The sequence below is a fragment of the Podarcis filfolensis genome (genome assembly GCF_964270895.1).
Source record: "Podarcis filfolensis genome assembly, chromosome: 1".
Classification (NCBI taxonomy): Eukaryota; Metazoa; Chordata; class Lepidosauria; order Squamata; family Lacertidae; genus Podarcis; species Podarcis filfolensis.
This window is the reverse complement of record NC_139604.1, coordinates 45,503,284-45,517,138: the sequence shown is the minus strand read 5'-3', so window position 1 is coordinate 45,517,138 and position 13,855 is coordinate 45,503,284. Positions and strand designations below refer to the sequence as shown.

The window sequence follows — 13,855 nt, the reverse complement described above, 5'->3', positions numbered from 1 at the left end:
AGTAGATCTCTTGAGTGATTTGTAATGGATTGACAAGGGATTTCAACTCTCTGCCTATCAGTAGCAACACAAAAGGGCTTCTTCTCTTCCACTCTGGTTGCTGAAAGAAAGGCTTGGGGAAAACCAGGAGTAGACTTTTGTGTGGAAGGATTTATGAGCTTGTTCTGAAACTGATCACAAATTCCTGGGCTGAGCATGTGCTTAGCCAAGTGGTTGTATGGTATTTTGCACCTTGCTCTGACTGGTGAATCTCAGGGTTCAAGCTTCTCCCCCCCCCCCCCCCGGTAGGTCCCACAAGCATGGCCTGTCCACTCCTGTTACAGAGCATTTCTCTTTTGAAAATTAAAATCTTTGCAAATGTATTAATAGATTAAAAATGTGATAGTGGGCGTGACATGGGTCTGGAGAAAATGAGGATGGTGAAAATTTAATCCCTAATGCTTTTTTCAGCCTGCCTGTGTTTTAAATAGAATTAAAGTCTGAATTGGGTTTTATCCAGTTTCCTGCACTTGGCAACCCTTGCAAGTTGTAGCAGATGAAGTTCTACTGTTCCATTCAATGAGCTTCTTCCCATATCTTTTTTTTCTGATGACTTCTTAATTCCTTGAGAATTCAACACAGGATTCACATCTGTTCTGTTTGGAGAGACGTTGAAAGCCCAGTAAAAACGCCCCATTGGGCGTAGAAGTTGTGTGGTACATAAAAACTCATATGTTGACATTTTGACTTCACTTTTAGATGATGTGGTAAAGTGGAAAAAAATACCTTTGGCTAAAGGTATAGATCCTGTTGCACTTGAGTAAAATAGCACAATTTTAATGAGGGGAAGAAAGGGGTGTAGCATTGCAGAAGTGGCTGTTAAAAGATGACTGTTGTGTATGAAACAATGGCTGGAGACATTTTTTTTTCCCACTTCAAGAAGTTGAAGGTGGCATGGTATAAGTATGTATATTTATTCTATTCTTAGCTCTGGTAAACATGCTTTAGTCTCAAAAATCTGCAATAGTTGTTCTATGGGATAATAATAATAATAATAATAATAATAATAATAATAATAATAATAATAATTGTTTTAAAATTTATATTTATATCCGCCCTCCCCAGCCGAAACTGGGCTCAGCTCAAGTACATGTACATACCAAGTACAATAATGCATCTAGCATCCTTCCTTTGTCTTTCCTAGAATCTATTGTCTGTCACCAGCCTTAGTCATTCATTCTACATTATAGAGACAGCTCCTGCAAAATGTTTGTCTGTCACTAGGAAAACAGAAACAAATTACTGTTGTCTGAACTTCTGTTCATAGTTATTTTGAATCAATGTCATCTTTTGGAGATGTCTGTGATGAGTCAGAATATTGCACAGCGTGAAACACATAGCAGGTAAACATGGTAGGATCATCAAGCAATTCTACACATTGATTGGTATTGGATTTTCAGATCGGATTTTCAGTAAAATGTTCAGAAAATCTCACAATAGCAAAACACCTAGCAGTTGAATTTTTGTGCATTATAATGTGCAAGTTGCTTCTTTAAATGTCATTCTTCTAGTGAACATGGTTGTAATTTGCTTTGCTTCATAATACACCATGAGGTCTAAACAGTTAAAACCTATGAAGATTATTTATAAATGAGTATTTCTGAAGCATTATTTAGTAGCCTGAACTAGCATAATAGTTCCTCTCGCCATATGAAAGCTAGCTTATGGTTAAGCCTTTGTGCCCAGGAGCCTATAAATTTAATTTGTGGCATGTCACCTCATACAAACAAGGAAAACATCCCTTTTCAGATCAAATGGTATATGTACTGAAAATCTAGAGATGGTAAAATTTTGGTATTTTTGAATGCTCCCTGGTTCCTCTGACATGAGTGTTTTACATGGAAGAGCATTCAGGAACACAGTCCTTGACTTCAGGCTGCAAGTGATAAAGTATCAAATTCTGCCACCTCAGGTCTACATACCAGAGCTCATAGAATAGCTCTGTCAGTTGAGCATCCAATTTTCTGCTATATATTTTAATGTGCAAAAGAGCCTTTTTCCCTTTGGCTAATCTGTGAAGCAGCTTCCTGGCAGTCTAGCCTGCTTCCCAGCCCTACTGCTCAAGAATTCAGGGGTTTTGCTGTTTAGGTTCCAATGTGTAAGCATTGATAAAGACTCGCTTCAGCTGTCATTTTCCTTTATTATGTGACTTCTGAGAGGAGCTCTGTCAATTCATGCTTGTTTCACCTTCTTTAGTATATTAATGCCCTAGCAGAACCATTAAGGAGAGTGAAATGAAGTAATTGAAATAGTGCTGCCTCTTACTGGGTGTCACCTCAGTGCACAATTACTGTTCAAAGAGAAGGGCTTTCTCGTTCTCTGAAAAGACGAGAAGCCTTTTTTGTGCCACACATTGTCCATCTGCGAATAGGTAAAACTAGTCTCCATAAGCATAGTCTACTGTTCAGTTTCTGTCTGATCAGGCCTGTTTTGTTCTGTGCTGACCGAGAGGGGAAGAGTGCCACCTATATGTGCATGTTGCACAGCTAACAACAGTAAAAGCAACATTTCACAATCCGCTGCTGTTAAGGTGGGGAGGCACTCAGTTGGGCAGCAAGTTCTTTCATTGTAGAGAGGTGGGTCTTAATTGACGTTTGGCTCCTGAGCCAGTTTTAGAGAGTGTATAGAAGCAAAATGAAATAGAAGTGGTGTTTATGTACCTTATGTACCAGACGTTTCACCTTCTGTACACAGAGATCAAGGGCTGCCAGGAGAAGGATGCAATGGCACTTGTATAGGTCTAACTGATAGAAACAGGGAGATTTTAGAGCAGCAAAGGAGGAGAAGCTGTAGCAGTGAAAGCTGTAGGGAACCTAGTCAAGGAAGGAGAAGCACTGGCAAGAGGGACAACTGCTGTAGTCTACTTATGTGAAAGTTGCTTAGAATAAATGTGATGCAAAGCCTTTGAATTAGGAGAGTGAAGAAGAGGGCACAGCCCTCTTTTAAAGAAGAACTATTTGGTTTTCTATTCACATTTCTCTCACTCAAAAGCAATGACTGTGGTTTCCTCTTTGTTTCCAGCCTTAGGTTTCTATTTATTTTTTTGTAAATAGAATCTGACGTACTTGTGTGGTGTCCTTTGGTTCTGTGGTATGATTGACTGTCCAAATTCAAGATAGCTGTGACAAAAACAAAAGGTTGATGATTGTAGAGAAGCTAGAAACAGATGGTCATAAACTCCAGCACGTGGGGCAAGTACAATAGGACAATGCAATCACCTCCAAGTCTAGAAGATATTGCAATGTGGGTAGGAAGATTGCACAGGCATCACCATCTTTCCCAAGCACCAAGGGGAAGCATGTGCCAGATTTCCCAAACTTCTCACTTTACCCCTCACATCTTCTATAACAAATGTAATGTACAGTTCATAGGTTGGTACTACTAGGCAATGCTGGTGAAATAACCCTGGGATATTTCAGTGAATTAAAATGATGTGAAATTGCACACTTGGTGGCTTTGTGTTTTGGGCCAGCTTCATACATTTAGCTGAATGGTAATATCCTTCATGTAGTGGGGTGGAAATCATAGTTCCAGGTATGTGCAAGCTGAGACCATGAAAATATGCAATGTGTGGGCTGTTATCAATGATCCTTCCACCCCAGTGTAAGATAATGTGTGTATGAACACATGACCCAGTGGTGATGCCCACTCAAGTGGAATCAGATCTGCACACTCCCAAAGCCTCACTTGCCACCATGTGCAGCTAGACTGAATATCTAAGAATATCTAAACTAATTTGATGATTAATGTTGTTTTTCCTCTTAATCTACAGGGTGCCCACACTGTAAAAACTCCATCCCCCATTTCACAACAGCTGCAGAACTATTTAAAGAAGATCGAAAGGTAATCCCATTTTGGATTGTTTCTAAGGTGTTACGTAGAACATCACAGCCATCCTTTTCTGCTAACAACTTTTATCCAGGTTTTTAAATGGTGAAATGCTGGGCTTGTGCTTTAAAGCAGTGACAAAACAACTGAATGAATTAATCTATCATCTAAAGCGAAGGCAGTGAGCCAGGGGTGGATAACCTGTGGCCCTCCAGATGTTGATGGGCTCCAACTTCCATCAGCCCTAGCCAAAATATGCAGTGGTCAGGGATGATGGGAGTTATCATCCAGCAACATCTGGAGGGCCATAGGTTCCCCATCCCTGCAGTAAGCTAACAAATTCCACTCATTTCTCCTAATTTGTTGCTTAAATAAATGTGGTTTGGTTCATGTTACTCTCCCATGATATACTACTTTTTCTCTCTCTCTTCAGTCTCAACTTGAGACATACAGTTCATTTCAAACTCAAAGGCCAAGATTCAAAGAAGGGAAATACGACACCTGAGAAACTCTGGAGCTTCGCTTCCTGCTGTTAGTGCAGCTGACCCTGCTGCTGAAAGAGACCACCTGCTTTTCAGGTTGTCCTTATTAATCAGTGGACCTTCCATGGCTTGATGCAGAATTGGCTCAACATGTACAGGCTTTCTCAGATAACTCTTCAGGATGGGGGGAATCTCACTCTCCACCCAAAACCCCCCTGTCTTCTAGCACATAATTCAGTGCCTTATTAAGTGGCCCTGCTAACTTAAGTTTCAAGAGAGAGGTAAAAGGCCTCCAGGCGTTCATTTTAGAGCTCAGATAACTGTAGATTCCCCTGATCAAGATTGTGGATGCTCCCCATCCTGACTGAGCAGCTGCTTATACGCCTTCTATTAAGCCCTCTAATTTTAGTTTGTAGCTATTCTTTTACTACCTTATAGGGTAGTAACAACTCTGTTTGTTGATCACGTAACTAGAAGTTTTACTGAGGCCAGTAAAAAAACAAAGCAACCCCACTCAGGTAAACTTTGCAAAGAGTTGTTTAAAAGGGCAGGAATTGTTTAAAAGGAACAAAAAAAGGTTGCGAGGAAGTACTCTAGCAGGTACACTTTCCTCCCCCAAGACTTTATATTAAATGCAGATTAGAAACATAGCATTTTAATACCAGAGATAGGAGGTGAAGTGGAGCAGGACTCGTAACTGCAGCCATACAGGCTGAGAGAAGGAACTGGACACCACAGCTTACCCCTTCAGTAGCAAGAAACGCAAAGAACAAGTTGCAGTGAATTCACTTCTCTCCTACTTTTCATGAGGTTCTTTAGGAGGGAAAATGCTGCTCCCAAGATGCAACTCCCTGTCTACGGGCTGTGCCTCAGAAGGCATGCTTCCTAGTTGTGCTGCGGAGCCAACACCTCCTCACACAAATAATGGTGGGTCGGGTGCACCTGGAAATGATTTCTTCTGCCTGGGGAGTCAAGTGTTAAGTTTATGAACCCAAAGAGAACATTTGGATAGATGGGTGGATGGATGGATTGGACTCCTGTGAAAGGCTCTTTACTATCTGAGGAGGGGAAGAGAGAGGGAGAAAACGGATTGTGTTAATTGATATATTGAAAAAATGAAACATGGCTGTCTTACTTTTTAAAGAATGTTTTGATTGGCTGATATTTACTTTGTGGGTCTGCTTCTTGACTAAGATACTGTAGAATGAATAAACGAATAAGGTCCTGACCCTTTTAGTGTGCACCCAGCTTCCCCCTGCCCACACCATCAGTGCTAAGCAATGCATCTACTGCATCTTTATTAATGAATGAGGGAATCCTTTCCTATGCATCATCTTGAAGCAATTTCTAAATAAACAAAACCATTTATTCCTTGAAATAAAGCCTTCCACACATGAGATGCTATTCCCCCCATGGCTGCTATGTGTGTTTGTGTGTGAATACCACAAACTTGGGGAGAGGGAATTATGTGGGTCATTATCAACCAATGAGATCCCTGCCAGGATGTCTGTGTGCTTAATATCAAAGAATGCTGCTAAACAGATGGGTGAAATTCCACATGCTCAATCCTTCCGCTGGGTAAAATGTCTGATTGTTCAAAAACTGCTGAAGATTGAGAGAGGGTCTTTTAGCCCTCGAGACGATGATTGATGGATGGAACCCTTATTTCAGCCAGTGGTAGTTAACAGCTAAAGTGCCGTGGTATAAAATTTAATGAGGTGGAACCAAAGTTCAAATTGAGAATATTGAGTTTGGTGGGGGTTCCTCAAGGCCAGGCACACAGGAAAAACAGCTTTGTTTTTCCCCCTCTTGACTTTTCAAGGTGGTAGAGATTGATAATTTTGGACTCCTCCTTCAATCATACACAATCCAATTCTGCTGAAGTACTTCTTGTGGTCTGCTAATGTCCTTAATGGATAATTTACAGAGGCTGTAGCACAGCACAGGAATGCAAGTGCTAGATAATTTCTTTGCAGCTACTTCTTTTTTTAACAATTCTTTTGTAAAGTTTACACAAGTGTCTTTGTGGACTGGTTGCTCTGCAGTTCACTACAGAGAAAATGAACAGGGCTCCAAAATAACTGCTCTAAAACCCAGTAAGGTTTAATTTAAAAGAAGAGCAAAAGGCTAGACTTTCAGTAGCTTGTTTTCTTTGATATTCCATATCTGTGAACTTTTTCTTTTCCTGCAGTATTTCAGAGGAAGGTTTTTTTTCTATCTAAGAATGTTTTCCTATTTATGGTTTCAAATGATGACACCAGGTCAGAACTTTCATATCACTCACATCAGTAGAGAATGAATTTTAGTGGAGGCATTTTGCATAAGGATTATCTAGTGATGAAATCAATTCTGTTCCTGCAGAAGGCAAGATGGAACCGTGCCCCAACCTTGCTGGATTCTTTGAGCAATCAGCTATCATTTGGCTCTTTCCCTCCCTGAACTGTTTCCATCCAAGCTGATCATTATTAAGAACTGCCATGTAGCTTTGATAATTTGGGCTTGTTTGCTGCTCCCACCCCTACATCCCTTTTTGCAACATGTCTTCTAAATCGTTATCCTGTGGGGAGGGACCGTCAGTGTGTACAGCACTTGGCAAATTCATGCTCTTTATCATTTATTAATTTTAACAACCAAAAATTTGAATTAGTTCTAAGTGTTCCAAACTCAAGATGCCATTGTAAAATGTTTTCTGTATACAGTGGTACCTCTGGTTACGAACATAATTCGTTCCGGAGGTCTGTTCTTAAGCTGAAACCGTTCTTATCCTGAGGCACGCTTTTGCTAATGGTGCCTCTGGCACACGACTTCCGCTCGCATCCTGGGGCAAAGTTTGCAACCAGGAGCAACTACTTCTGGGTTAGCGGAGCTCATAACCCGAAGCGTGCATAACCAGAAGCGTTCGTAACCAGAGGTACGACTGTGTACATAAGCATGTGTTGGCAAGATGCATGTCTTATATAGATGCAGAAGAAACTGGCTCATTAGGGTGAATGGCCACTGCTCTATTAACCTTCATGTACCCTCGAGCAGCTTTCTTTCTTTCTTAAAACCAGTCATGGGCTCTGGCTCCACCTACTACTTGGTTTCCCTGTCTTCAGCTTTACAGGTCCAGTGGGCCATCATAGTACAGATCATACGTCATAGTACTCTCTAGCGAGACTGAATTAGGTTTGGTTCCCTGAAGTTGGTGGCAACCATGAGTTTTGTCACAGCTATGTTATATATTATATATTAAACAGCCCTCACAGTCAAGTGTGGGTTGATCTCCTGGAAATCCCCTTGTGCCTTCTATCAGGCCCCTGCAAATCCCAAGACGTCTCGAGGCTCCATGTTTAGCTTGGCCAAGAAGCACTGTGTTTATGATGTATAATACTTAACAGAAATAAAGCAACAGCACAGTCATTGTCAGGGAACAGAAGATTTGCAATACGCCCCATGCAGAACCCAACCTTTAAGTCATTTGGCAACAACATCCTTTTCTGTGTAAGCAGAGATTTGTCATCTTTAGTTGACTACTTTCTAAGCTATTCTTTTCCCGACTGAAATGTTATCCTTTTTAAAAGAACACTTAGGAAGGGGGGAGAAATTAAAAACCTGCCCTTTTTCATTCCTTTCCAAAATCAATGTTCAGTTAGTTATTCACTTCCATTTTCATAACAAAAGTCAATATTTGCTCCTGCAGAGATTTATTTCCTTGAATCAATAAGCTGATGTGTGGTGGTACATATTTTAATGGGAGAAAGGCCAAGTGCTCCTGCAGGAGACTTCTATTATTACAGGCTCCTGTGGTAGCTAGAAAGGCAGTCTGTGAAAAGAGGGGGGAAAGGCTGGACATAGGTGGGTGGGTGGGTGTGAGTATGGGTGTAAACCAGAGGCACTTCAGGGTTTGAGAATGCACCAAGCCAGGGGTCCTCTGCGACAGGGCCCACGCTGCTCTGGTCATTTCTCCACCACTGTTGCCCTGGCCCACTGCTTTCTCCTAGCTCCACTTCTATGATGGTGTCCCCCTTGCTGCTGCCCCACATTTTAAACCTTTTGGTCAGCAGAGCCATTCTTATTTCCTCTCTCCTGCCTCCACTGCTGCTGCCTGCTACTCCACTTGTGCTTTCTTGAAAAACCTTTTTGACCAACCAAGTGGCTAGTGCTGTGTATCACTTTACTGGCTGAACTTCCAGCAGCCTGCCATTTGCAGCTGGAAGTTGATGAGCTACTGGAACCTGGGTTGCACAGTGATTTGCTTCATAAGGCACAGTGCAGTTTCCTCTGCCGCCCACAGTCAACTGCTCCTCACTTTAGAGTATCATCTGGGGAGTGGAGAGCGTAGCGTGTTATTTTGCTCAGCTATCCACCCAAGTACAGGGACTGTGGGGGCCTGAACTTTGGCCCTGAAGTCTGCATGTAATGTAGTCATTTAAGCGAAGTGAAGCTGAGTATGTAGTTAATTCTTTGCCATTTGCTCATTTGAGTTTGAATAATCACTAGCAGAGGCTTGCTCAAATTGCTAGACCAGGAAGGAAATCTGGTTGAAGAGTCGAGGTGTAAAACCCTGCGACTAAAGATGTAAGACAAAAAGAAATATTGATTATACTGTACTGTATATATCTCTGTTTTAAAGTGCTGAAGATGAGTACTCCTCAGGGTTGACAAGCCGTTGTAATAACACACTGACCCATTTCTGAGATCACACATGACCCCATTAGACTCCTGGCTACTAGCCAATTCTGACTTCATGGCAGAGGCCACCACCCATGGATAGGTACCATGTGCAATTTCCCTCTTTCAAAAAAATACTCCAGGTGTTCTGTTGAACAATTCTGAAAAGGAAAAGGAAATAGCACTGCACAGGAGTGCTGAAGTTAAAAAACAACAACCCTAAAGCTAGTCTATATTTATTTGTAATTTCTAACACACCCAAAATCACTTTTAAATTTTGTATTTACCTTTTATTATCATTTCATTCCACGCTCCTCCACATTTTTACTCCAACACACCTTCAGAAGACAATTGATTTATACATAGTTGGCTGTGGGATGGTCAAACTATAAAACTGAATGCTAAAATCTGGAGGGGAATCTGACAGACAAGGATTTCATAATGATTCCTTAAAAAGGGAGGGAATAATTGCAGCATGTTGCCAGATCTGACCGCTTTAACTTGCCTTATTATGATGTATCAAGCAGGTGATGACCATAGAGTTGCCGTAAGGCCAGAACTGAATGGTTTTGGCAACTATGAGGCCTCACCCCCATTCCACTTCATTGGTGGCTGTTTTCAGGGTTAAGGAAAGCTGGATTATGACCATGTCACATCATACAATTACTAGAGCCCTATTCAGGGATCCAGTCTTTGTGTAAAACAAAACATGAGAATAAGGGTTGATGTGTTGCCAAGACTAACCCACTCTCTCAATAGTTTTGAGCCCTCCACAAGTATGAAGACAAAGGTTTGACATGAGGAGAAATGTCAACTTGAGGCTCCCCCCACTATTTTGAACCCTGAACAATCAGGATTCTTAATCTTGTGGCCAAGGTCCATGAGTACAAGAGGCTGCCTCCCTCAGGCCCTTGCCCTCACACTTATGTAGAGTTGACATGCCAGAGAGGGTAGGGCTTGGCAGAACACCTAATTTCTCTTCACATGCTTGCTTGCAAGTGAGGGGATTCAGCACCCAAATCAGACTTAGATTATCAGAGAAATTGGGGGGTATAAAGCGGCTGCTTTTGACAGAAGACACAAATGTAATAAAATAGCTAGTTCTGGCCTCAGACTCAAACATATATTGCCACTTGGAATACAGATTGAGTGTTTTAACCACCAGTTATATCAGCTGTCAGTGATACAAGGGATCATGTAGATACAAGTGCATTTAAATAATATGAAGCACTCAGATACTATAACAACACGGGCCAAAGACGTCTCACAGTTGCATCTATAAATCACTCTAGAACAGAAAGCTGTGTTTTACTGCTCTCCTGGAATATGTTTCGCTTGAAGAAGTCATGATATGAATAGTGCTGAAAATGGTTCTCCAACTTATTCTTGCAAATCCCACAGAGGCAGGGACTTACTAGCTGCAATTTTCAGATAAGGCACTGAGGAACTGACAGTTTAATGTTCACATTTCAAGAAACTCAACATCTCCTTTTGAATCTAACAACGTGAATGACGATGGGGTTTTTTTTTTTAGAAGCTACAATAAACCATCTATTTTGAACACAAAGAAGTGGGCAATCTTTTTGAATTTATTTTTTTAAAAAAACAAAAAACAGCATAGCTGGTTTGCTTTCATTCTTACCACAGCAGCTACTGTTCAAATTATATCAGCCATTGGTTCTAATCCAAGGCCCAGGTATATACAATGTACACATACACACAGTGATAGGGAGGAGATTCCCCAGTCTCTTCACTGTCATTACACATATATAGTGTCTTCAGTGTTGGAAATGAATGGAGAAGCCCCTGGAGCACCTTCTGTGGATAAAAGTAGTAGTCTTAAATTTTCAGTGCTCTTCAGTTGGTTTATTTCCACTTAAGAGTACTTGTCACTTCTCCCGTGACAGCTTTATTCATACAAGGTGCCCGTCCCTGATTTCCACCAGTTCCCCCATCCCACTGATGCTCCTATATCACAACCCATGTCTTTCCTGAGTGCTTCATATTATTTAAATTAAAACTGGAAATTGCAGAAGGCACACAAAGTATACATTTCCTACACAAGGGGACTTTTCGGCAGGGGCAGGGCAGAAGCTGCATAAATCCCCATTTGTTGTGCAAAGTTTTAAGAGTCCAGATTCATACTGGACATGAGGCAATGGTTTGACTTGCTCTCTCAGACATTGCATACTCCAAATATAGGCTTGGTGAATAAGGTAGGATTGCCATATTTCAAAGAGTAAAAACCAGGACACCCCAAGCTTCTTTTTAGGAAAATCCGAAAGTTGTTGAGCTTCCTCCCCCCCCCAAAAAAACTCCAGAAAATACAAACATTTTCAGTTTACTTGACTTGAGAGCCATGACATACCAATGCCTTCCAGAAATGCCGCCCCCCCTCCCGACGTCACTTCCGCTTTTGAAATCCTGGTATTGTTCTGGTAATCCCAGACATATGGGAGCCCTGGTTTTACAAATAAAGCACTGCTAGGAGTTGCTTCTTTTCATTTTCCAATGTCATTTTTCCCCCTTAAAAAAGTCTTTTTTTAAAAAAATTGCTGAATTTGTTTACTCCTCACTTGATCATTTATTCTTCCATCAAGGCCATAAAAACTATGAGGGAAATTTATTTCTGTTTCACCCCTGAATTGGTAACCCAAAAGAAACCTATTTCTGTGGAAATATTGCTGACATCTGACTGCCTTGAAGGCAAACAAATGTGTATATATTTGCATCCAGTTCCTCTTTCCATTGGCCTTCTGGGATACAGATTGTGAAAAATATTTATTCATTTTCTATTTAATATATATTCAGTGGCGGCGTAGGGAGCAGTGGAAACAAAAGCTGCTAATGTAGTATGTAAATCAAATGATTTTAATCCACTTAATATGGTGACGCTTTGCTGTTGTTGATTAACACCTCCCAATTATCAGGGGAATAGCAAAGCAGTTGGAGTAAGATTAGCAAAGTCCCTATACAAATAAATGGTTTGATGTTTTCAGGCCACTTTAACATCATCACAACCAGACTATGCACTTGTACAATACAAGATCTCAGAGTGGCAAAATTCACAGGTCTTGGAGGTGCATACTTCCTTCTCTTTTGCATCTCACCCTTGATTTCTTGATTTTTATGAAAAGTTAGCAGAACATTTCTTCCCAAGGACGTTGCTGGAGAGGGATTTATTATTTTTCCTATGGTAAACAAATAATAATAATAATAATAATAATAATAATAATAATAATAATAATAATACATTTCAAAGAAACTTCTCATTTAGACAATAAAGGCTATAGGCAGTGCAGATAATGTTTTTATTTTTGCAACCAATGTTACAAAAGCCTTATTGAAATCAGAGTATGTTTCAAATTTACGTTCTTTTTCAGGGGAGTTGTGAAATTATAATAAAAAAACCTGCTAAACAGCCAGAAAATCATCTGCTGATAAAACTTCTAACCACCACTGTGATAAAGCATCAAGACAAATATACATACAAAAATATATGGCATGAATGCAAGTTATCAAAAGTTCTAACGAAAAGTAATTATTAATAATTGTTTACACCTATATGTCCATTGCCGGGGGGGAAACTAAACACACAAAAATGTTTAAAATGTGAAATTTGTTTCCAGTTGCATGCCATTTTCCTCCCCCACCCCCATTCAATTTAGCTATTCATTGTCCAAAACACCTTTTTCTATAAAGAACAAAGTTTTCTAACCAATAGGCAAAAAAAGAAGATTTCATTTGAGCCAGAGCACGTCACAAAATATCCCTAACCACTGCTGCTACCTGATTAACCAGGGGGTAAATTCAGAAGCATCTGTATGGTAAAATCATGCATTAATGAGTACTTCATTCATCGCTACATACCTTAGACCACTTCCTCTCCTTTTGTACCATCGTGCAATTAACCAAGAACAGCTTTCTGACGGTATCATTCATGTGCTCAGTTTGAAGAGCAAGACGGAAAACTCTTTCCCTAGAGGTCTGTGAAATTCCAGGGCTGAATGCTTTCCAGAAGAACTGTAAAAAATTCTTTTCAGGTTGGCGTTCAACAACTAGGGTTGAACAGGCATCTGATAAAATGTAATTGGGTATTTTGTCAATATACTCCTCTTTTTCTTTTTAGCTGCTGATACTTGCTCAAGGACCTTGAGAAGGAATAGGATAGAAAATGAACTAAATAAATAATATTTAGATCGCCTTGCCCCATATAGGTCTACTCGATCAGCAGAACTGGCACGGTTACAGGTGCCGCATAATATTCATTCCACATTTGGAATAAATCAGTCTTTTAGTGTGGAATGCCCTGCCTATTGACATCAGACAGGCACATTCATTGTATTTTTTCCAGTGCTTGCTAAAAACATTACCCAGATATGTAGAATGTTTGCATGTGTTTTAATCTGTTTTTAGCTTATCACTGATTTTAGTTTTATTTGAATTTTTAAATAGCTGTTTCTACTGATAATTGCATTCTTTTTGTAAACCACCTTGTGTTTTTTTGAGGGTGTTTTTTACAATCAAGCAGTATATAAAATTAGGCAGTATATAGCTTACAAACTTTTCTCAAATTCAAAGAGAGTGAGGATCTTAAGCATTAAATCGTAACATAAAGAAGCAAATAACTATTTTGAGGAAATGATGCAATGGCTCAGAAACACTAGGAGTCTCTTTTTTAATGCGAAGCTCACTTCTGGGTTTTAATATTTGTGCAATAAATCTTGGCTGCACCACTTGTAAATTTTGACTTGGGTATTTTTGCTTACTCACACATCTGTGTTACCTGTGAGATGGCCAAGGGTGAATTCAAGTGACAGTAAAGTCAGCAGTGGCCGCTTAAAAACTGCTGG

At 40.3% G+C, this 13,855-nt stretch overlaps 1 protein-coding gene across 6 annotated transcripts in view; it reads left to right on the top strand.

The window, feature by feature from the left end:
• The window catches only part of PDIA5 (protein disulfide isomerase family A member 5), a 144,156-nt gene that overhangs the window by 119,782 nt on the left and 10,519 nt on the right, over positions 1-13,855 (top strand). For all 6 annotated transcript variants that reach the window (XM_083585542.1, XM_083585541.1, XM_083585540.1 and 3 more), the window contains one exon: positions 3,812-3,882. In XM_083585542.1, coding sequence (XP_083441668.1) covers positions 3,812-3,882 — 71 coding nt within the window. The remainder of the gene's footprint in view (positions 1-3,811; positions 3,883-13,855) is intronic.